Source organism: Saccostrea cucullata, unplaced genomic scaffold (genome assembly GCF_032062105.1).
Source record: "Saccostrea cucullata isolate Sc308-1 unplaced genomic scaffold, CSIRO_AGI_Scuc_v1 ctg6862, whole genome shotgun sequence".
NCBI lineage: Eukaryota > Metazoa > Mollusca > Bivalvia > Ostreida > Ostreidae > Saccostrea > Saccostrea cuccullata.
In genome coordinates this window covers 8962-34614 of record NW_026931247.1, presented here as the reverse complement: position 1 = coordinate 34614, position 25653 = coordinate 8962, and the positions used below count along the sequence as shown (strand labels likewise).

The following is a 25653-nucleotide window of genomic DNA, read 5'->3' as shown; positions in this document are numbered from 1 at the left end:
AGCGACTTCTTTTTCATTTCATTTTTACTCCCTCTCCACGTGTTTTTGTTTTCACCGGAAGTCGATTACCGAACTTGCGCATTGTAGTCGTATCCGGGTACCTGTCAACCTCAAAACTCACAAACATGGCGTCGCAGAGTGAGGGTGGAGGAAAAGATGAAATAAAAGAGGAGTTTACAACTCGAGAAGGAACTTATAAATTAATGCAATGGTCCGAATACACAAAACCCACTCGCGTGCCATTCAATGGACAATCAAATACTCCCGTCAGGGCTTCATTCATAAATGTCGGCGATGATCCTTCGCCCGACAGAATATGTTTTAACATTGGCAGAGAGCTGTACTTTTATGTTTACAAAGGTGTTAAAAAGGTACATGATATAGAATATCTTTGTTAAGAATAAAGTGATTAATTGGTTTATTGTTACTGGTTCTGTGCTGACGCATTGATTTTGCATTGAACATCTTGACATTGCCAAATACAACGGCATCGCCAATGTAAACAAGCAGTATGTAATGGTTTTATCAGGAACGTAGGGTTGAAATTGACATATATCATGGTTCATTATACTATAACAAAATAGGGTCTTTAATTTGAGTTTCAGTTATTTGGGTTCAAACTTGAAATTAGTACAAGGAAAGATAAGAAATCTGTAATGCCGATTAAATATAGATGTATAGAAGGGACCGCATTGTTGTTTATTCAATTTGGAAATTACATTGAAGCTTAAATATTAAGGTCAAGATCTAGTAAATAGAAGATTAAAGCTGAAACAATAAGCCCCCTACATGATACAATAAACATCATGATACTTTTGTTAATATTCACTTTTTTCAATACATTTTTTAAAAAGAAACATATCATAAGGTTAAAGAAAACATGGTTAACAGAGCACTGTTTGTGTCCGTAATACCTGCTCTGAAAATTTCTCTGTCGCAATTTTCTCCATTGTGTGTGTGTGTCAAGTTATTGAAATGAGGTTGAAACCAGTCTATTTTAAAGAGTAACCAGATCCAATTATAAGATAAACATCAATCTGAAAATCGAGATAGTGTATTGAACATTAATCTGAGCAATTATATTGAAAAGAATCGATAATTCAGTGAATTGTTTGAGGTCTACTTAAAATGCCTAAAGATTTCCCAAATGTAAAAATGAAGTCTTCTAACAATCCTATACAAATAAGACGTAGCCTAAACAATGGACAATGAAGGTTGTCTGGAATAAATATCGGAGTGTTTTCCATTTCAGACAAAGGAAATACTACTCATCAATAATTTGCCTATATTCTTGCTTATGTTTCGACAGTGCTTATGTTTCGACAGTATATCCCTGTTTGGGGCTGTTAAATCAGCATTTACAGTCACAAAAAAAAATTTAAAAGGTAGTTATTTCAATGCTATAGCAACTTATGCATTTTTCAAAATTTTTCTCTGATTTTGTTGTGTTTTGTCATATTAAATATGTCATAAAAGCCTAAAAAGGTTGTGTTTTTTTGTGTTGTTCCATAATTACATCCTTGCCAAAAAGCCCGTTAGACAATAAAAATGTATTTTACAAATCAGTTGCATTAGAATTATATTTTAAATTCAACCTAATCATTATTTAGGGTTCATGTCATGAGTAAACATGAGTATTCATTGGTCAGCTGCTGACTTTTAATTCTGAATCAATTGTATGATGACCAGATATAGAACAAAGTGTGTACATGGTTGTTTACAGTTTTTGCAACCTGTTATCTTTTTCTCTTTGTTATCATGTTTATGACTCTCAATCTGAAACTCCTTGCACAAGTCCTTTGGATAGCAGTTGATGTTATGTATTTGTAAATTTTTTTAGTTTTCATGTTTTTTTAGGCTTCATTTCATATGTTTTGTTTTGTAGGCTGCAGATCTTACAAAACCAGTGGACAAACGATTGTACAAAGGGACATTCCCAACTTGCCATGACTTTAACAAAATCTTGGTGACCAGTGAGTCTGTGCGACTGCTGGTAGGTTTCACTGCTGGACAGATTCAGCTGATTGACCCCATCAAAAAGGAGCTGGGAAGGCTTTACAACGAAGAGGTAGGAGTAAAGACAACCCCCAAAAATATGTAGAAATACAAGTTTATTATTTCTAAAAGAGCAAAAAAAATTTAGGATGTGATTTAGCATTACTTTGTGTGTTGCCTGCAGAGCAGAATGACACTTAAGGATCACTTTATCTGGCATCTGTCTGACTGTCTGTCTACCATACCTTATTTTTGTCTCATTTTCTAAGCTACTGCTCATTGCAGATGCTTGAAATTTTAGTGTAGTCTTTGTTTAGGCCGAGGCATGCCGTATGGTGGGATTTATTTTAGTATGAATCTGATGTTATCTTTCTGTTTATCTGTGCATTGGTTTGTACCAAATTTTTGTCGCATCTGAATTTTTGTTTATTCACAGAGCATATTATTATATTCACATCAGAGCAGGGGTTTTGCTCTTGAGGCAGAGCATTGGCTCACAGACCTCTTTTTGTAGACAATTTATACATGCTGGCAAAATAGCCAGAATTTTCAATGTAAGACTTGCATTGTTTTAATCAGTTTTGGAATCATTGTAAGTTTTAACTGTTAACTATACAAATGTTCTTGTTTATACTTTTTTGAAATTTAAAAAAGGAACTAATTATTGTAGAAAGACTTCTGTTATAAAAAAAAATGTATTCTAATGTCAATTGCAATTACAATCTCCAAACTTATTTTTATAGCATGAGAAATTATTATTATTTTTTTTAATTTTCAGAGACTGATAGACAAATCCAAGGTGACCTGTATTAAATGGATTCCGGGTCAGCCCAACCAATTCCTGGTGTCCCATGCCAGTGGCCAGCTCTATGTATACAATGAAGAACTCCCTTGTGGCCCCACTCCTCCAAACTATCAGCCATTTAAACAAGGAGAGGGGTACTCTATACACACATGTAAAACAAAAAGTACCCGCAATCCGTTGTACCGTTGGGTGATAGGACAAGGTGCAATAAATGAATTTGCATTCTCTCCATGTTCTAAGTATTTAGCAGTTGTAAGTCAGGATGGATTTCTCAGAGTCTTTCATTATGATTCAATGGAACTTTTAGGCACAATGAGAAGTTACTTTGGTGGACTCCTTTGTGTGTGCTGGGCACCTGATTCCAAGTTTATTGTGACTGGAGGGGAAGATGACTTAGTAACTGTGTGGTCATTCTTTGATAAAAGGGTTGTGTGTCGAGGACAAGGACATAGGTCATGGGTCAATGTCGTGGCTTTCGACCCATATACCTCAATTATCAACAGTGACGGTAGTGAGTTGCTAAATGGTACAAAATTAGAAGATATTAAAGCAACTGTCGCCAATGGCAACCAATCTAATCACCAGAGAAACTCATCTGAGCTTTCCCAGAATTCTGTACAGAGTCAAGGGTCAAGTATCACAACCTATAGGTTTGGATCAGTGGGACAAGACACAATGTTGTGCTTGTGGGATTTAACAGAGGATGTGATACGACAAGCAGTTAATACTAGAACAAGGACCAGCATACTAATATCCAATCCAAACTCTGTGTCGGCAACCTTACCTCGTTGCAACAGTGTCCAAAAAACAAACTCACTAGTAGGCAATGATGTTTCTGTGGATGGCAATGCACATCCAGTTGGAAATTCTGTGATGGCCAATTCAACAAATCGGTTTGCAACTCTTTCGTTAGGGGAAAGAAAGGAAATTACAGAAAAGAAAGAACATAAGAGAAATTTTAGCTTATCTAGTAAATCTAGTGAGAAAAACAATGTGCTTAAGTCAAATCATGTGAAACATGTAGACGAATCAATTAAAGTGTTAGGAACATGCTCTTGTCCTCGCTTAGAGGAAGTTCCATTACTCGAACCTTTAGTGTGTAAGAAAATCTCTAGTGAAAGATTAACTGAATTAGCTTTCAGGGAAGAGTGCATAGTAACGGCCTGCCAGGAAGGAATTGTAAACACCTGGGCACGTCCTGGAAAAGTGGTGAGTGGCTGGAGTTCTGTAGGGGTGATGGTGTTTACATCTTATTTATTCATATTTTGGCTAGTTAGAATATTTAGAGATAGCGATCACCTATTAAATATATATTGCAAATGATACAATGTCCAACAGAAGCGATATCACAAATGTAAATGTAAAAGTAATCATAATGAATAGTTATGATTGGGTATTTATGTCAGGGAAAATATGTTAGAATTTCTACTTGTTAGGGCTGCCTGTAATAATTGATTTCAAATTTTAATGAAAAGTGACCCCAGTCTGATGAACAAACCAATGATACTGTTCTAGAGCATGACAAAAATTGGAACTGATATTGATATACAGACACTACTTAAATGTCTGTTTACAAAGCAAGGGGATATACACATATTTTAAGAAAAAGATATTCTGATTCATTGCACACATTGCAGAGCTAAGATTAAACGTTAGCCTGATCAATACAGAGTTTTATTACAGATACATCTTTATGATCATGTATGTGAATTCCTACACATGTAGAATTACTATTTACATAACAATTGAAAAATTTATATTCATGATGTTCCGTGTAGATATTTGGGAAAGTCGGAACCAGCAATGTATCTGTTCTTTCAATTGTACTATAGGATTATAATTATCCAAATAAATCCTAAGTTTACATCACAAGAGGAAAACATGAAGTTATAAATCGTAATCCTTAACATTTTTAATCTGCCTAGAATTTTGTGAATGATATTGCTGGGTCCCCATGCATCCCTCCAATGTCTTATTTATTCAATACCAGATTGTAAAATAAAACAATTAACATGATTAAGGTTTCTGAAAGTGGTTAAGATGGCTTGTTGATCTCTGGAATATTATAATCTATATTGACCTCAGCTTTTACTTGGTGAATCACACACTATGATCCACTCTATGAGCCATATTTGTGTAATATTTTATAAGATATTTTACATACAATATACATGATATACTTTTGTATTTTAAAGTACATTTTACTTCATGTTAACATTTAGAAAATAAGATTAAAAATATTAAGTATTGTGTAAATACCTATCATTACCTAAACTTGTATAAATATATAAAGCTTATTATAGTGCATTCAGATTTAAACGTAGATTCTTGCACACTACATGTATTATTTATTTCAGTTTCCTACTACATGCAGTAATAATGCTAGCACTAATGTATTTCCCTTTGGTTTGGGTATTAATCTAGAGGTTTTCTATTTTACTATCTGCATACCCCATATTATATTTCATTTGGCTTGATCACCTGACCTTTTTTGTAGGCCCTGACACAGCATACAGCCCTTAGTCCACAGACTTCAACTGGAGGTACTATTGTTTAATTCTGTAAGTTCCCGGCTTTGGTGCACTAACTCAATGACATACTGGAATTCTCCTCTTCCTTTGCTTATGTATTGATCAATGTACATGTAGTGATCTAGTTTTAGGACAAACAGTATGTTTTTCTATGGTACAGCAAAGAATTTTGCGCAAATTAAAGTATTAGATAGCCCCTATTGATTTTTACGTCAAAGGTCAAAGGAATAGATCACTTAAGTACAATGTGTAAGTATCAAATCATTTTATTTGAAGTGAAAATGGGAGATTTTAATCCAACCAATAGTTTATGTTTAGATTTTGGGCTAGAATTTCAATTGAAAAACATGGTTTTATATTAGTCTTGAAACTGTCTATAATGTTGTATGGATCTTGTCTTCTTTGAAAGATTAATCATGCATTTTTTTAGGCAGCTAAACTAATCAATAGTTCAATACATGTACTGTTGAGTCAGTGCATTGCTGTACATGTATAAGGAAGGTACATATATAGGTAAACTAGATCTCTACCATGTACACAGGTACGTTAGATCTTAATAGACACACTGACTATCACATTTATAGATACACTTGATCTCTACCACATATATAGTACATAGGTATGTACACTAGTTTTCTATCACATTTATAGTCTTATACACAGGCCTTTAGATCACTTAGGTAAAAAAACTGAGGTGTTTGAAAAAAAATATTTTACACACAATTTTTTTTAAGTGATCTCAAGGCCTGTGGTCTTATTAGATACATTTAATCTCTACGACATATATTGATAAAATGACTAGTTTTCTACTGCATTTATACACTTGATCTCTACCACGTATATAGGTACACTTGATCTCTACCATTTGATTACAGGGTATATGCCATGATATATAATATTATTTGATCAATTTTCAGGGTTCCCATTACTGAAATTAGTGAACATTTTATTGAAAAATAATAGATTTTTAAATAATAAAAAATCATGTATATCTATGTTCTAGATTGTATTATATATATATAACAACAGCCATGATAATGTAGAAGGTATCCATGTGTTACTTAAGAATTAAGTTGACAACTCAACTAAAAAAAATGACCTTTCAGACTGAATTTATCAGAGTAGAATTCTGGTATGTCATGCCTGCACAAAATAAGGTCCATTTCCTTACTAACCTTTTTATGTTGTGCTTTTCTGCTCTCACTGCTGACTAATGCATGAAATTTTATAAGCATTTATTGCTAGGCCAAAGAATATCATTTAATATTTTGATTGCAAGTCATGAATTTGTTTATGTGAATGGGACTTCACTCATTATGAATGTAAATTCAAAGTTCAGATTATGGCCCTTGGGTAAGAATGGTCAAGGAAAGGGAATCAGTTCTGTAGGAGGAAATATTTTTCAAAATCTTTTTTTCAAGAACAGCAGGGCTATGATCAATCTTAGTTAGCAAGCTCAGGTATTGTAAATTCAAGGTTCTCGTTCAGGTTGTATTAATATTATATAAGCACTCTAATAAGTTGAATGGAATTATATTGATTTCAAATTGTGTTTCTCAATTTTCTTGCAAATTATGTCTCAAATCTTTTAAATTTGATATAAGTCATGAAGAATTAATGTTTATGATTTGCTTTGATCAAAACATGTATTTTGATTAATTAATACTGTAACCTCCAATATCAGTTCTGAAAAGGTAAACTGAAGAGATTATGAGAGGTGTTCATTATAATACATGTACTGTTTCCATTACAGAGATGTACCCTGTTCAATGAAGACATGATGACAACCCCTCTTTGACCTCCATTTTGTTGTATCATCACCCAACTCCTGCTGTGCCATTGAAGGGCAGAAACCCAGTCCAAAGAACCAGTTCCATCTTCCTGCTGGTCACATGACTTCCTCACACATATCAAGACCCCAATCACCTGACCACATCAACTCTGATGCTTCCAGTATTCACCATAACGATAACATATTGTTGCCCCTGACCTTGCATTTTCTGCATCCCACTCATGCAGCTAAAATTAAAAATTGCATTGCATAATTTATAGTGCTGTAATATGTCATTGTTTTCTTTGTGCTTTAAAAAAAATCCTGACCAACAATCTTGTGTATTTCTTTGTGTTTTTGTGCACAAGTATTTTTCTACGTGTTCATTGGATCTGAATTTTTTTTATTTTGCTTTTTGTTAATTGCTGATTAAATTGATGTTTCATTACTCTTTCTTGAAATAGCTGCATTTCCTGAATTCATATGAAAGTGAAAAGGTGTCTTATAACTTTCATAAGAGAAAGTTTGTTTTTGGGGGGAGGCATTTGTTCTTGTAAATGGTTCTAAACTATGTCAAACTCCATTTTCAGTAATTTTTACCTCTAATATACATTAAAGTATAATATAATCTTGGCATTAAAAATCTACAGAAATTTTCCCATTTTTATCCAAAAAAAAAAAATGCAACAACTTTTAGATGTCCAATATTTGTATTCATTTATTTGATGAATGTTTAAAAGTAATAATTTCAATGATTGTGATTTTTTTTTTAAATATGTAAGATATTGCTTTTAATTTTGTGAAACATTGATAAAAAAGTAACATTCGGTAATATAATATGATAATATAATACATGTAGTAAAATGGAATTCACTACTTTTTCTTGTGATTAATATTTTGGTTGTTTAATATTTTTTCTGTATTGTCAATTATCCATAAAAGTTTTTTTTTAGCTCTACTGGTCAGAGACCAGAAGAGCTTATGCGATAGTAATGTCTGTCTGTCCGTCTGTCTGTAAACAATTTTTCAAAATGCTACTCCTTCTACAGTTTTGGTCTAATTTCAATATAACTTGGCACACAAGTAGACTACACTAAGATACATAATTCTGTGAATTGGTTTTTAATTTCGATAAACGGTGTTGCCGTGGTTACTAAAAATAGAAATTTCTGTGAAATTCTATCAAAATGCTACTCCTCCTACAGTTTTGGTCTGATTTCAATATAACTTCACATACAAGTAGACTACACTAAGATACATACTTCTATATATTGGTTTGTGATTTCGATGAACGGTGTTGCCATGGTTACTAAAATTAGAAATTTCTGTGAAACTCTTTCAAAATGCTACTCCTCCTACAGTTTTGGTCTGATTTGAATATAACTTGGCATGGTTACTAAAAAAATAGAAATTTCTGTGAAACTCTTTCAAAATGCTACTCCTCCGACAGTTTTGGTCTGATTTCAATATAACTTCACATACAAGTAGACTACACTAAGATACATAATTCTGTATAACGGTTTTTGATTTCGATAAACGGTGTTGCCGTGGTTACTAAAAATAGAAATTTCTGTGAAACTCTTTCAAAATGCTACTCCTCCTACAGTTTTGGTCTGATTTGAATATAACTTGGCATACAAGTAGACTACACTAAGATACTCAGTCCTGTATATCGGTTTTTGATTTCGATAAACAGTGTTGCCGTGGTTACTAAAAATAGAAATTTCTGTGAAATTCTTTCAAAATGCTACTCCTCCTACAGTTTTGGTCTGATATCATTATAACTTCACATCCAAGTAAACTACACTAAGATACATAATTCTATGTATCGGTTTGTGATTTCGATGAACGGTGTTGCCGTGGTTACTAAAAATAGAAATTTCTGTAAAATTCTTTCAAAATGCTACTCCTCCTACAGTTTTGGTCTGATTTCAATGTAACTTGGCACACAAGTAGAATGCACTAAGATACATAATTCTGTATATCGGTTTTTGATTTCGATGAACGATGTTGCCATGGTTACTAAAAATAGAAATTTCTGTCAAACTCTTTCAAAATGCTACTCCTCCCAATTTTTTATGTAGGTCTATTTCAATATAACTTGACACACAAGTAGCTTTTAAAAATATTTTTCTGTTTTGGTTTGATTTCGATGAACGATGTTGCCATGGGGGGTTACTAAAAATAGAAATTTCTGATTAATACTCTCAAAATGCTGCTCCAAATACAGATTTAGTTTGATTATAATATAATTTTTATTTTCTGTGAAATATTGATGAAAAAGTAACATTAGGTAATATTATATGATAATTTAATACATGTACTATATGGAATAAATTCCACTACCTTTTCTTATGAATAATGTTTTGGTTACTTAATTTTTTTTGTATTATCAATTATCCATAAAAGATGTTTTTTATTATAGTAACTCAGTAAAATTATATGAGAAAAATTAAAACTGGAGCAAACATTAAATTCACTCCTTATTAGCTTTATCTTTCTCCTAGAACAATGAAAATGGTATAAATTAATTATAATTTACTTAGTTATGTAATAATTACATACTGCATAGTTTAAAGTATCAAGTGTTATAATGTATGCATGACAGTTATCACAAGATTATGAAATACAGTTTTCTTCGCCTAAGCAAGGTTAACATTGTAATGGGGTGATCAAATTATTGGTTAGGCTTGAAAACCATTTTTTTTGGTAGGTAAAGATGGATGAAATGATTTTTTTTCAGTAGGAAAATGTGATATTAAAGTAGCAAGCAGAAAAAAGGTTTATGTGCACTCTTTAGATAGAATTTAATTCCTTTATTATAATCAGATATATGTAATACATCTACATAGACATGTAATTGAAATATTTATATCCAAGAATGTATGGTATAAGTTAATTTAGAGAAATCCTCTTCATCCTCGCATTGTGCAATAAGATGATGTTTCACAAAGTTTTCAGACTAGACCAAAAACATACTGCTATTGGCTAACTTCTTAGATGTGGTAATTGTTTGTAGTCAGAATTGGTTTACTACTAATGCAAGGATAGAAAATACCAGTTAAAAGAAACAAGGTATCATTTGAAAAATGCATCACAAGTTTTAATCATGTTAAAGATCAGAGATGTTTACCCTGTGGGTGGTGATCTTTTTTTTTTTATATTTTAGTGTCAGTTTTTGATTATTTGTTGTTTCTGAAATGTTGACTGTGATAACCATTGTATATATATAAAGGGCCATATTGTTGGAAGTGCTTGTTGGAACATGTTTGTGATTCAATATGGTTCAGTATTTTTATCATTTTTTCATAAAAAATAAATTATTAACTGTTAAATTCCATATGCATAATCTAAGCATATCTCTAAATAAGTACATGTATAGTAATTTACAATCATGTATGAATTTTAAAGGTTATACTCGTATAGGTAATTTCAAGATACAGTAAAACTATGTTATAACGAAGTCACCGGAACCTGTGAAATTACATCGCTATATCCGTAATTCATTATATCCGTATAAGGAATGTGTTAAATTTATATAGCTGGGGATCCAAGATGACTTCATTATATCACTGAATTCGCTATATTCTTGTTCGTACTAAACAAGTTTTACTGCAAAATGTAAATCAAAACAAAAGTACTTGAAATTAAATTTAAAAAATAATTATTAGACATAGTGCATGCTAAAACTTAAAAACAAACTGGGTTGTCAGGCCAAAGATAATAGTACAGATAGATTTAATTCCATAGTTTGCAAATTTTAATTTATAAAATCTTTTTCTAAGCATATTTTGTATTATATTTTTTTTAACTCTATGTGCTTTAACTTTGCTTCATTGATTTTGTGTCAAGGTTATTTTCCTACCAAGAGCCATAGAATGTTTATGGAGATAATATCTGAGCAGAAATTTTGTATTCATTGAAGACTTTATCAACTCCCTACTCCACAGTGGGGCATTTCTGTCATTCTGATGAATGGTCTTTCATATTTGTTAACATTTAGTCACTTATTCTTTTCAACAAATTAAAAAATATATATATCAGAGTTTGTTAATCTGGTTTTGATTTGATGTATGCTCATTTGGTGCTCTGATTTGTAAGATGTGATGCCTATTTGCAACATATGAAACCTAGCTGCATAATTTCAAATGTACTGCAGTACCTTGAGAACACTCATCTTTTTACAATTTAGAACTAATGCCCTCTTTCAAGGGGAGATAATTAAAAATTTGTGAAAATTCAATGGCATCATTGGAAAATCTTCAGAAGAATCTCTAAGCCAGAGCCAGATGAAACTTAGTCAGGCTACATTACATAGTGCAGATTTAAGTCTGCTCAAATCATGACCCTTGTCAAAATTACTGATGGTACAAGTTAAGTGCTAAATGCATCTTGCTAAAGTTTCAACTTATATAGTTTATGTGCAAGTCTCTATATCTAGTTTCACCATATTGTGGCTATGAAAATCATTCTGCCTACATAGTAAATCCAGCATTTAAGGAAGGAATGATTGAACTTTTTTCTCAAATTAACCATTTATTCCTTCTCTTCCTTTCAAAGGCATGGCTAGTAACTCAAACTTTTTAATACAAACCTGGTCCCAAGCTATGTTAAGAATGAGCATACAATTTTCTTGGTTTCAGTCTTCAACTTCCCTTACTTATGCAGCAATATACATGTACCTTCATAAACTGCATACATGGTTTATATTTCTCAGTTGATTGGACATGCAAAAGCATGCTCTATGTATGAAGAATTTCTAAAATGAGAATTTAGTGACAAACAAGTTGATGAAACAAGAATAACTGCCGTCTTGTTTAAAGTCTTCATTTCTGAAGTTCTATGGTGAATAATGAATTTATTGTTAGACAAATATTTACACACTGAATTGTCTGGATTTTTCTGTTAATTTTATGCCCCCATTAACAAAGTTTCAGGGGTATATAGTTTTTGGCGTGTCCGTCCGTCTAGCTGTCTCTCTGTCTGTCTGTCCGCAAAAACTTTAACCTTGCCCATAACTTGTGATTTAGTGGAGCTATGACTTTCATATTTCACGCGTGTATTCCTTGTGACAAGACCTTTCTTTGGGTACCACCAAAGAACTATATGCGGTATATTGCATATATTTGCCCCCACAAAAGTCAATTTTTGAAAACTTCCTAAAATGTGCTGAATTCAATAAATCGTATGAGAAATATAAATTAACAGAAAATATTATAGTGTCAAAGCAGTGTATTCACAATTTTTGTTTTTATGACGTCACAAACTAGTCCGATTTTATATCCTTTTTCAAAAGAGGACAAAATTTTTAGCTTTAAAATTTAGAGAGCGCAAGTTTGTTCAGGAACAATATTGACATATTTCATTGATATTATCATTCTACACATTATATCAAAATATTGATCCTGAACACACATGCGCTCGGTACTCTCAAAATATCGACGAAATATGTACATTTTTCTGTAAAATTCATAAAAAATTGAAATTTACGTCATGTTTGTGACGTCATTACGTACATATGGCGTCATGACTTATGAAAATATTCAGTGCTTTGAAGTCAGCACATACTCCCTTGTTTAAGAACTTAATTAAATATATCTCCATCAAAGTTTGATTTGGGGGGCAAATATTGGTTATTACCAAATAAAGTTCTTTGACCTTGACCTTGGAGTTTGACCCACTTTTACACAAAAATTTCAAACTTTTACTTTGGCCATATATTTTGAACAGTAGATACTAGAACATTTATACTTTGCATATGTATTCTTTGTTGAAAACCTTTCATTGAATACCAACAACCTTGACCTTGTATTCTTTGTTAAAAACTTTAGACCTTGGCCATTGAATACCATACAACTTTACATATGTAATCCTTGTGAAAATACCCTTCATTGGATACCAAGAACTTTGACCCTTTGACCTTGGAATTTGACATACTTCTAAAAAGCAAACCTTGACCATAACTTTTAAAGGGTTAGGGCTAGTGCTTTCATACTTTTCATATATAATCCTTGTGACAAGACCTTTCATTTTATAGCAAGATCTTTGACCTTGACCTTGGAGTTTGACCTACTTTAAAAATGTTTAATCTTGACCATAACTTTTAAACAGTTAGGGCTAGGGCTTCTTCCATACTTTACATATGTATTCCATTCATTATCATATGTATGTATTCCTTTCATTATCTTGACCTTTTGACCTTGACCTTGGAGATTTTTGTACTTATGAAAAAACTTTAACCTTGGCCATTACTTTTGAATGCTAAAGGCTAGTGATCTCATACTTCACATATGTAATCCTTGTGAGAAGACCCTTCATTGGATACCAAGAACTTTGACCCTTTGACCTTGGCATTTGACCTACTTTTAAAAAGCAACCTTGACTATTACTTTTAAAGGGTTTGGGCTAGTGCTTTCATACTTTGCATATATAATCCTTGTGACAAGACCTTTCATTTCATAGCAAGACCTTTGACCTTGACCTTGGAGTTTGACTTATTTTTAAAAAAATTTAACCTTGACCATAACTTTTGAACGGTTAGGGCTAGGGCTTCCATACTTTACATGTACACATATGTAATTTTTGTGGCAAGACTTTTCATTGGATAGCAATGACCTTGACCTTGAAGATTACATATTTACTTATGTAAAAACTTTAACCTTTGCCTACTTTCATATTTAACAATTGTATTTCCAGTGAGAATACCCTACTTTTGATACCAATATATAAAATTTGCATTTAAGAAAAGTTTAATCTTTGCTTTGTTGCCATATGGGGGCTTCAGTGTTTCACGAATACATCTTGTTCTATCATGACAAGAAGCCCAAGGCGGGTGTGATTGGTCAGTAGAAGATGCTTTCTCCTCTATGGCATCTGATCCCACCTTTGTGTTTGCTCTGCTCCAAATTTTGCATTGTTCAATGGACTTGAGCTTGAATACTTTTTGTTATCTCCATGTACTGTATGTATACCGAGCATTTAATTACAATGAATTATTATAATGTAATCTTGACTCAATACCAACAAAAAACAACATCATAGCAAGAACTGGGGATGGAACAACATCTGCAATCATAAAAATGAAGAGTAGGAAGTTTTTATTGGTGAAAATTTAATACTCAATATTAAGAAGAAAGCAACATCTACATGTATTAGTGCCATAAGCAAAATAGTGAAAATGCATCAAATATCACAGGTAGTAGTTAGATTTATCATGATAATATAAACAAAACACTTGAAAGTGAACCCAATAAAAAGAAATACAGGGCTGAGACATCTGTTGAACTACTTTGGCAGCTGCATATGTAGTGGTCAGATGGGTTCACTTGCCAGTGGCTAGATAGCGCAGTTGGTAGAGCACCTGACCAGAGATTCACGGGGTGTAGGTTCGAATCCCAGTCTGGTCTGCTGAATTTTTCTCCTCTCCCATTACATTTGGTGCCTTGCCATGCCCTTGAAGTGATAGGAGAGAGGCCTGTCAGGGATGAGCTTGGTTTGATGTCTTTGGGGGGGGAGAACACTTTCAGGATGAAGGAATGTGGTGGTCAGCCAGGTTCGATCACCAGTGGTAAGATAGCTCAGTTGGTAAGAGCACCTGAATGGATCAAGATCCAGGGGCCTCGGTTCAAACCCTTGTCTGCATTTCCCTCTCTCTTGTTACACACAAGCAAGACAGATGACTTAATAGCTTTAATGGATTTACAAACCTATAAAATGGTTTCTGAAAAAAGACAATTATTTTCTGATATATACATCTTTGGCAGGGCTGATATCTATCATTACCAATCAGTCCTGAAGCTGCATACCTAGCTAATTTTTGGTGAGTTTTGAACCAGTTACTGTTCTTTTGTAGATTATAATTAGGAAAAGCAAATGCAGCAAATTTCTTTAAATCAAAATTAACAGATACAAAAATGTTACATACTGTATCTAAAAAGTTCTGGATTGGTAAAATAATGATAAATGCATGAATTGAAATCATGAATAATTATTTCTGTCCAGCTCCAAGCATGGCATCAACAACATCCCCGTGTTCTTTTAGGGCCAATATGGCTTCATTTCGACTGACATTCAGTTGTTTCATCATAAGTTCAATATCTCTATCATCCACTCCAGTGGAATCTTCTGCCTTTTCACCAAACACTTGAAAAATGGCCTTCTTTTGAACACATTCCTTAATATTGTCTGCTTTTAGAATTTTTCCTTTGTGGATAACTTTCAGCTTATCCAGGGGAATTTGTAAAGAATGTGAGAGAAAACGATAAATTTTGTCTCCATCCCAGCTCTCCTGAATACCAATAGTCTGTTTCTGTCTGTTGGCTTTAACCACTATGTCTGTGTATTCTTTGCTTTTGTCTAACACGGGGACATCCCGGCATATTCTGTCTTTTTCTATGTAAAATGTTCCCTGTATTGAACTATCTCGATTCACTTTGTTAGAGGTGACTGGATTCCTATTGCTATTAGCATACTTCTTGAAGTCAATCACAGGGGAATAAGTGTCTTCTTCTGATAATCAAAATAAAATGAGGTCATACAGGCCAACAATGAACATGTACTATCATTTACTTCTCTGAATATTTAACGTATTTATTATACAGTAAAACTCGGTTATAACGAAGTCACTGGGACCTATACATGTACTTTGATTAAGCATTATTATAATCTAGCTTCTTTCTGTTGTATTTAATAGTAGGCTTAGTATATAATATCTCATACATAAGTATGTGTATAAACTAAGAATATCTTATTCTACTTTTTGACTTTGCCATTACAGTTTTAACAATTTTTCAAAACAATTTACATTCTATTTTTAAGAAGATAAATAACTGTAAATATCATGAGTGGTCTAGATTTGACATTTCAAGGGCCATAACTCTTACAATGCACACTGGTGCACAGCTTACATAGTTGAAAGGATTTAACTAAATCTTGACAGTTTGATTATTTTTACCTTTGCCACACTTACAAGTATAATAACAAAGGCCTTGTTGTCAATTGGTTCAGATGAAAAGTGGAAATTTTGTTCAATACATGTCTTACATAAATAATTTTAAAGTCTTGGATAAATTTCCCATGTAGGTTCAGAGGAGAAATAAAAAAAAATGTTTATGCCAATTGCTGAACGTACTACAAAATCAGGAAATTTTGGCATTTCAGGAGCCCTAACAGAATGCAATTTAACTTGCTTGACAATAAGATCTAGCTATCCCAGGCTTCTAAGGAATCAAATTCAGTTCTTTTTGGATGGAAGTTGGCAGGGGGACTAAACATTTCTTATTTTAAGGGACATTATCATTTTTCAAATTTTCCTTGACAAGAAAAAACAAGAGGCCCATTGGCTACATGGCTCACCTGAGCACATGGACTGGTTAAAAAACACAAATCAGCTTAGTGTTGAAAAGTTTACTTGTTGGGGGAGGGGGGATTTTCTAATACTTGAGAATGTCACTATATCAATAAAGCATACGTGTATAATTTTGCCATACTTGAAAAGAAGATTTTTAAAGATTTTTCCAACATATTACTTGATCTCCCATTCCATTGTGATCCCTTGCTAAACCCCCCACCCCAACCCCATCCCCAGGGCATTATTTGAATAAATCTAAATCTTCATTACTTGCAGATGCTTACATGTCAATTTGAATAAACAAAACTTTTCTGTTCTGGAGAAGATTTTTTCCTATACATTCTTGTGCAAAACTTTGCTCCCTCATTGTGGCCACACCCTAACCCCAGGGTCATGATTTGAACAACTTGAATCTACACTAGCTAAGGATGCTTCCACATGAGTTTCATCTTTCCTGGCCCAATGGTTCTGGAGAAGAAAATTTTTAAAGAATTTTCCTACGTATTCCTATGTAAAACTTTGATCAGAGATTGTGGCCCCGCCCTACCCCTGGGGTCATGATTTAAACAACTTGAATCTACTCTACCCGAGGATGCTTCCACATGAGTTTTATCTATCCTGGCCCAATGGTTGTTGAGAAGAAGATTTTTAAAAGACACCATTAATTTTTCATTAATTCATAATTATCTCCCCTTGGAAGAGGACTTGGCCCTTCATTTGAACAAACTTGAATCCTCTTCACCCAAGGATAGTTTGTGGCAAGTTTGGTTGAAATTGGCCAGGTAGTTCTTGAGAAGAAGATGAAAATGTGAAAAGTTGACGCCAACTGTAACAATGACGACAGAAAACGGACATATTTTGATCAGAAAAGCTCACTTGAAGGCTCGGGTGAGCTAAAAAATCAGATATTATTATTTAGGGGGTGGGTGGGTTAGGGGGCAAAAAGCTTGATGAATAACTGTGTTTCCTATATCATGGTATACAGTAATTAGTATACTATACAAGCACAAGTTATTTGGGGGAATACAGAATATATCAGAATATACAGTCATAATGTATCAAGATGGCTAACTCAGAAGGAAAATATGTCAAATAATCAGACTATTTGTACAGTACTTAGTATAAACAGTATCTATATGAGGGGTTAGTGGCATTACCTGACGGAGTCTGATTTTGTTCAAATATAGAACCATCATCAGTTGTAAACTGCACGCTAACTGAATTCCCTGCCTGTTTCTTGTCAGGTGTTGAGTTTTCTCCTGTTAGGGAACACATTGTCCTGTGCACTGGCCAGTCTTTAGCCTGACATTCTCGTGAGCTAAAACAAAATCAAGTCTTGAAACTTGCATGGAATCATTATAAGTACCATAAATGCTTTGGCAAAGATTTAAATATTTTAAAACATACCAGTGTACAGTAGTTTACTTAAAATTTTTTTAAATTTTTCAAGTTACAAGTGAAAACAGCACAATCATAGAGGTTTAATCTTTCTATAGGTAACAGGTATGTTTGTAAAATATGCCCAGTACTAATTCTAATATAGATTTATTACAAATATGAGACTGAGAACATTGTTGCCAATATGGTATTTATAGTGTTCAATTTCAGGTCCAGCACAATCTCTTTATTTAAAGGGACATAGACACAGAAGTTAATATTTTCTGTATAATATCACAACTTATATATTTTAATAACATTTCACACAAATTTGGTTTGACTGACAAATCCTTGCACTCTCACAAATTTTACTTTTATTCTTTAAGTAAATACTTAGGAAAAGTGGCAATCTTGATGTGTATTAATTAAAACTTTAATCCAGAAAAATAATTATATTCAGAGTAGAAATGTTTGAAAGAAAAACTCCTTCACAAGTATCGTCATTCCGTGCTAAGTGTTGTGTACAAAGTTAAGTAAACTGATCACACCCGTGAAATGTATACAGTTTTTCTTTAATAACAGGGCATTGTTATTGTTGAAATTGATGTTTACGATTCACCAGGTGCATTCAATTGTTGAAGTCTGCTCACGACTACTGCGCGGACTGACAATATACTATGTGTATGTTTTGCTTTCAAACATTTCTACTCTGAATTTTTTGGATTATTGTTTTCATATTTTTCATTTATACACAACAAGATTGCCATTTTTCCTAAGTAATAAGAATAAAATTAAAATTTGTGAAAGTGCAAGTATGTGTCAATCAAACCCCTCTAAAAATTTGAAGTTTTAATAACTTAGATAAAATAAGATTTTTAATATATTTTTGTGTGAAATACTATTAAAATATATAAGTCATAATGTTATACAAAAATATTAACTTCAAATCTGTGTCCATGCACCTTTAAAATACATGAATTGTATACACTCAGTATACATTTAGCTTGAATTAGCTTTATAGTATGATTTAATGATTAAAATGGTTTATACTTTTTTTAATGTGCATTTCAGCATGTTACTGTAAATCACTTTTTATTCGCAAGAACTTTTTCGGGTAAATACACGAGTCTGTCTGTTCGCGAAAATCTTGTTCTTGTGTATATCTGTACATTTTATACAATTATGGACTCTTTTGGTGTTGAATATATGGTTTGTTATTCATCAGAAAAATATCAAAATAAATAATTCAATATTAGTATTTTTTATAGTTGACTGAAATATTAATTTCTTCATGTTTTAGTATTTTTTATAGTTGACTGAAATATTAATTTATTGATCAGGTCCAGCACAATACCCCGATAAAGGTATACAGCTTTATCAAAGTATTACAAATACCTTGATCAAGGTATTTTATATAATGATAATTCAAAAAAAATCTTAAAAAATTAAATACTGAAAGTCGAGTTCTGAGTTGTTGTCAGTAAATTCACCCATGCCTGTCAAGTACTCATACACAAAGAAATCAGTATAAAAGCATGTCGTGTGAGGAGATGTTCTTTTATGCTGTCTTTTTGATACCAGAGTGCTCATCATGCACAAGTGGAAACACTGACCACAACTTATAATTCAACTTTTAAATTTAATTTTTTAAGAATTTTTTTTGTATTTTCTTTACATAAAATACCTTTATCATTATCAAGCTATATACCTCTATCAGGGTATTGTGCTGGACCTGTTGATGTACTTTTAGTCCGTTAGGTCCATGGTTAGTATCAGACAATACACCTATTCTCACATAATCCGTCCACATGCAGACTGACTTTCATTAAAGAAATGAAGTCAATATTTTGGGGAGAAGTTGATGTTTTTAAGCAAACAAAACATTGGAGAATTATTTTTTCAAAATATTAGAACTTAATCATGCACAATAACATAAATATTCAATAAGTAATATAGGTAGGGTATTTTCCTATGTAAGTTATGTTATTGTCTTAGGTCAATTTGACCCCCTTAAAAAGTCTCTTTATTGCCAAAATGAATGTTCAATTTTATCTGGGTTTTTTAGAACTATGTCTGTACTGAAAAATTTTTCAAAATTTTTTTGTTTTTGTGCAAATGTTTTTCTCCTAATTTGTAATTAACAAAAGTTATTTGCTTTAATCTTATTTTTAAACTGAAATAATTCTATTCTTTTCCACTAAAGATTTTTAAACTGAATTTCGGTGCGACTTAATTTTATGTTTTTGAATCCTGAAGAGAAAAGGATTTTAAAATTTACTTTGGTAAGAAAATGTGAAAATTCTAAATCATTTCTCTTGAAGAAATATATTGATAACGTAAATTACAATTTCATTGCTATTCAAACCAAAAATTAATATTTTCTTGAACTTATTTCCACCCATCTAAATGACATACAGTATTTTCAAACACCCATAAAATGCCACAAATACAGCAAAACTCGGTTATAACGAAGTTGTTGGGACCTATGAAATCACTTCGTTATATCCATAATTCGTTATAACCGTATAAGAAATTAATTAAATTTACATAGCCGGGGATTCAAGATGACTTCGCTATATCAGTAAATTCACAATATCTGTGTTTGTACTAAACGAGTTTTGCTGTACTGATTATTTTTCATCCCTTTGAGAGATTTACAGTTAGATATAATGATAACGCAAGATCTGCTGTTAGAGTGTACTTTTTCCTTTGTTTTTCTAGATAAGTCTCTCCCTATTTTACCTTCTTTCACTCCCTTTATGCTTTTTAAATTTCTTCTTTCGACCTAACCATCTCTGATAAACGTTGTTTATGAAATATAATTACAGAGAAAGGCATTTCAAGCATATTTAATTTACGTTATTTTTACTGTAATTTACGTTTATGAATGTTTTGCTTCAGTTAAGTCACCAATGAATAGAGATTTATGCGTGAACTATTGCTTCAAATAAAAGGAGTACACATTGTTTGAAAAATCAATTAAAATTCACGCCAAAAATGCATTCTTGACAAATTGAGAAAGAAATACTGTAGAAGTACTTTTTTCCGCGTGGTATTAATACGCTATGTACGCGGTCACAAATTTTCCGCGGAAATTTCTCCAAGCGTACTTAATGAAAATGTAAGGCATATAATGACAGTCTATGAAATCTACCCGCAGATTAAACAGAAATTGAGATTCCGCGGAATTATGACCCCGCGGAAAAAAGTACGTCTACAGTATTTGAAAGTTGGTAAAAGTAACACGTAATTTACGTTATCTGATGGCGCTTCCTGCATCAGATCTACATCGGAAGTTCGGTGATGTTAAGATGCTCTCAAGAGAAAACCAATAACGTTTCCTGCATGGTTCTGTATTGTTCTGACGTCTTATTTGCAAGATATGTACCATGTATGTTTTCTACTGATAACGTAAATTACATAACGTAAATGACTTTATATCAGTTTTATTGGTGTAAAATGTTTTCTCGCACAGATCAATGCTCGTTTTGACATTTTACGTGTTTGGTATGCAGGAAGAATAAATGAATTGGTATGCAATGACACTTACACTCGTATTCTTGAAGTATTATTGATAACGTAAAATACATCCTTAAAACGAACCGCTCACCTCTGGTTACAAGACCAATGTGTTTTTGTAAGTATTCTGTCATAGAACTTTTCTTTGATTCTGGTTGCATGTTATGGACTTTTTTGGATATTCTAGTAGATATTTTATGTTTTTAGATACTTTTTTATGCTATTTAAACAAATAATAATATTTTGATAACGTAAATTACACAAATTTTGCGACATAGTTATTTGACACTTTTTTTAAATACACACATCTTGAGAAATTTATATTGAACATGTTGATTTAATTATGATAAATTATAAAACTTTAAATAATAAGTATTATTTTTTTTGAAAATAGACATTAAATCAACAAATTATTCTAATCAAATCATGTTAATTTGTTTGAAATTAATACTTGCATTATCAATTTCATTTAAAACTGTACAAAACAATTACATGTACATACTATTATTACTATTAGAATTTGTTTACAAATATATGTATTTCATATCGCTTTAAAAATTCATTTAAAAACATCGATCATATTTACATTATTATTAAATCATTGCCCTAATGTGTGTCGAAGTTGAGATTACAAAAAAAGTGGTATGCAATGACAATTTACACTATCAAATGTTCTGGAAACGATATTTTCGTTATAGAACGCATTTAATACTGAACTTTTCTTGTCCGAACTCGCTCACCTCTGGTTAAAACGTTTTACCCCTAATGTTTTAGTTCTAAAGTGTGTCTTCAATATCAAAATAATCTCTTCACTTCGTACAAGCCGCCATTTTCAAAGGACAGGTTTTTTTTCAATTTTTGGATGGGTCGTTTTATCGTTTTGTACCGATATTTGAATGCTTTTAAACAAATAATAATATTTTGATAACGAAAATATACACAAATTTTGCGTATCGGTATATTGTCCCACCCCTAACTTTTTTAAAATTTCACTGTAGACAAATATTTTAAAGTGCGAAAATTCAGTATATTTATGCATTGTTTCATGTAAAAGTCCTAACTTTTAGCACAAAATATAATTGCTGTGTTTTATTCTACGGTCCAAACTTTGTCCTATGCCTGTGCGACAGATTAGAAAGCCACTTTTTAGACTATATATACTCGATTTTCATTATATCGCGGGTTTCATTGTATCGCGGTATCTTGCAAAAATTTGAACAAAGCCTATATTCTTTTTGTTGATGGGCAATCTGCATGTTGTCTGAATGTTTACTTTTTTGATGATTAAGGAGTATGGAATATCCGTTTGAAAAAAAATATATTCTAATAAAACATAATTTTATAGATTTCCAGTCCCGTTTTTATTTTATTTAGACCATTAAATCCATTACCTAGTAGTTATTATAAGAAAGTTCATCTTTAACAAGAGGCCAATGGGCCACATCGCTCACCTGAGCACTGTGGCTAGGAAAAAGTAGAAATTGGTTTATTATTGAAAAGTTTAAATCCAAAAGTAGTCTCATGACCAATCATTGCTTTGCTATTCTTGAGAAGAAGATTTTTAAAGAATTTTCCTATATATTTCTATGTAAAACTTTGTTTGGCCATTGTGGCCCCGCCTTACCCCCGGGGGTCATGATTTGAACAAACATAAATCTATACTACCTGAGGATGCTTCCATATAAATATGATCAATTATGGCTTTGTTATTTTTAAGAAGAAGATTTTTAAAGAATTTTCCTAAATATTTCTATGTAAAACTTTGGTTGGCCATTGTGGCACCGCCCTGACCCCAGGGGTCATGATTTGAACAAACTTGAATCTACTCTACCTGAGGATGCTTCCATATAAATATGATCAATTATGGCTTTGTTATTCTTGAGAAGAAGATTTTTAAAGAATTTTCCTATATATTTCTATGTAAAACTTTGGTTGGCCATTGTGGCCCCGCCCTACCCCTGGGGGTCATGATTTGAACAAACTTGAATCTACACTACCTGAGGGTGTTTCCCCATAAGTTTCATCTTTCCTGGCACAGTGGTTCTTGAGAAGAAGATTTTTAAAACATACCACCAAATTTTCATTAATTCCCAATTATCTCCCCTTGAATGAGGGCATGGCCCTTCATTTGAACAAACTTGAATCCCCTTCACCCAAGGATGCTTTGTGGCAAATTTGGTTGAAATTGGCCCAGCAGTTCTTGAGAAGAAGTCGAAAATGTGAAAAGTTTACAGACAGACAGACCGACAGACGGACGCCGGACAAAATGTGATCAGAAAAGCTCACTTGAGCCTTCGGCTCAGGTGAGCTAAAAAGTCTTTACTTTGTACAATTGTTTATTTTTCATGTAGAATAACATTGTGAATTCAAAAATAAAAACTGAGGTCCATGTCATCTTCAAGTTTCCATGATTTCCCAATGAGACTCTCCAATTTAGGAGGTAAATCAGACTTCTTGTTTTAAAAATAGACCACAAATTAAATGATGCAAGCTAGGAAAATAATTTGACACTGAAAAGTAAGGCCAAAATTAGAATTACATGTATAAATATCGTTTGATATAAGTTAAAGTAGAAATTTGAAATTACACTTTTTATGCAAAAGAATTAAGTACCGCGATATAATGAGACACCAGTATACTTGGATCCCAGGGAGGTTTTAACCTGTGTATTATAATTTAACTGTGTTGGTTTGGTAACTAGACGTAGTCACAAAAAAATACTACAAAATTTACCAGTTATTTCAATACTAATGTAATTTAAAGTGCTTGCGACATCCAAATAGCGCATATGGACGGATTTTGTGAGAATAGGTGAATAGTAGTTGAATGTATAGATAACAATGCTCATTTGATAGTCCCGCTGCCCTCACCAACGGTTGCACCATCTAACACATTATTTATTATTATTCATAAAGTAGCCGCATGTAACAGCTCGCCATCAGTACCAGTAATACGCCTCTCGACATCGTGTACACCTTTTCATCGTTTGTTTTCCTTGTTTGCACATTTTACATTTAAATACATCATTGGCAGAGTTTTCCATAATTATCTAGTTACTTGAGTTCAAATGAAGGCAAAGTTAAGGTAAGCAATCATTCTACACCAAGGTTCTATTTTCTTAGGCTTAGAGATGGTAGCAGCATCGTCAAAATTAAACCGGTTGTTTGAAACGTCAAGTAAATGCAAAAAGCAAAAGGATAAACAGTAATTTTCCGGTTTCTGAACGGTAATGCAAGGACTGTCAACAGTGATTAGATCTAACAATTTATAATATGTTGACGGTGCGACCGTTAGAGCGAGCGCAAACTCTTCTATTGTTTTAAATTAGATCGGGCTCGTCAAACCGCACGTGACATTTGGTGCGTCTAGACTTTGACGTCACATGACGTCGTATGTGAGTTTCAATTCCAAGAAAAAGCCTGAACAGTGCTGAAAGTTAATGGAGAACGTTTCGTTTTCTATTTATCTTCAATATATATCCATTAAATCAAGGCGGGTAAACTTGTTGTTGATCATTTGTCGTTATTCTCGCGAGAACGTAGCTAAAACAAGTGATGCATTGTGGGTCGAAATTACGGCATCAAAAAATTCTATCGAATGAATGTGCAGTAGCCCGAATTTTCTCTTCGCACAGGCGTTGCTTTAAGAGCTTTATATAACTGGGCAGCAATTAAAAAGGGAGTACATTTTGGTACCAGATCTATGAAGAACACGAAAATGCTGATGGAGACCCCAGAATCACAGATTTATACACCAGACACCTGTGAACACCCTCCCCCCCCCCCCCCTGACGTCATAATCAACTTTCTTTTTCCCGTACTTTACGGCTTTAGCAGAATTATGTAGAAAATAGGGTATTTTCATGACATTCAATTTGAAATCATATGAAAAGTAAACCAGATACTTATATTAAATTTGATATTATTTCAAAGAAGAGGCCATGAACAAACAAATTACCGTTTTCTGAGAGACTGTAGGCAATCTGGATACATTTTCTTTGTCGTATATAATAAAAACTCCCATATTCATGACTGGTTTTCTTAATTTTGCGTTGAAAATGACAGTTTAAAATACAGTTTTTCATCTTGTTTACCTACAAATTATGCCCCGAAACACCTTATTTGACCAAGCTAAAGTTGTAAAGCATCGATAAAGGAAATTATTTCTCAAATTTGATAAATCTGTAGGCACCTTTCATTTACTAGATCTTGACTTTAAGCTGTATTCAGAGGATTTTTATATACAAAAAATTATCATAAATACACAAATTCTTAGTCTCCCGTTCCTATATTTTGATATCTACTAT

The 25653-nt window shown here is 32.7% G+C and overlaps 2 protein-coding genes across 5 annotated transcripts; one reads left to right on the top strand and one right to left on the bottom strand.

Moving 5' to 3' along the window:
- The first annotated feature begins 109 nt into the window (after positions 1–109).
- On the top strand, positions 110–7839 carry LOC134231931 (WD repeat-containing protein 20-like). Of its 3 annotated transcripts, none has more exons than XM_062713882.1 (5): positions 110–371; positions 1886–2068; positions 2774–4009; positions 5298–5361; positions 7085–7839. In XM_062713882.1, exons 1-4 carry the CDS (start codon positions 126–128, stop codon positions 5355–5357), a joined length of 1725 nt encoding a protein of 574 aa, XP_062569866.1. In that variant the 5' UTR covers positions 110–125; the 3' UTR covers positions 5358–5361; positions 7085–7839. The 3 variants fall into 3 exon arrangements, with proteins under 3 accessions (XP_062569866.1, XP_062569865.1, XP_062569867.1); XM_062713881.1 differs by having other exon boundaries at positions 5298–5343; positions 7085–7835; XM_062713883.1 differs by lacking the exon at positions 5298–5361.
- A 6373-nt stretch (positions 7840–14212) lies between these two features.
- On the bottom strand, positions 14213–24479 carry LOC134231932 (uncharacterized). 2 transcript variants are annotated; one of them, XM_062713886.1, is made up of 3 exons: positions 24405–24479; positions 17609–17769; positions 14213–15610 (listed from the first exon to the last, which is right to left on the bottom strand). In XM_062713886.1, the coding sequence occupies exons 2-3, from the start codon at positions 17724–17726 to the stop codon at positions 15090–15092; spliced, it is 639 nt and encodes a 212-aa protein (XP_062569870.1). In that variant the 5' UTR covers positions 17727–17769; positions 24405–24479; the 3' UTR covers positions 14213–15089. The 2 variants fall into 2 exon arrangements, with proteins under 2 accessions (XP_062569870.1, XP_062569868.1); XM_062713884.1 differs by having other exon boundaries at positions 24293–24473.
- Between the last annotated feature and the right edge of the window lie 1174 nt (positions 24480–25653).

Coding starts and splice junctions, on each gene's coding strand:
- LOC134231931 (XM_062713881.1), top strand. CDS start 126: ATGGCGTCGCAGAGTGAGGGTGGAGGAAAAGATGAAATAAAAGAGGAG. Junction 372..1,885: donor TTTACAAAGGTGTTAAAAAG/GTACATGATATA, acceptor TTTGTTTTGTAG/GCTGCAGATCTTACAAAACC. Junction 5,344..7,084: donor TCCACAGACTTCAACTGGAG/GTACTATTGTTT, acceptor TTTCCATTACAG/AGATGTACCCTGTTCAATGA.
- LOC134231932 (XM_062713884.1), bottom strand. CDS start 24,390: ATGGAAAACTCTGCCAATGATGTATTTAAATGTAAAATGTGCAAACAA. Junction 17,770..24,292: donor TGTCGAGAGGCGTATTACTG/GTACTGATGGCG, acceptor ATTTTGTTTTAG/CTCACGAGAATGTCAGGCTA. Junction 15,611..17,608: donor ACAAAATCAGACTCCGTCAG/GTAATGCCACTA, acceptor TTTGATTATCAG/AAGAAGACACTTATTCCCCT.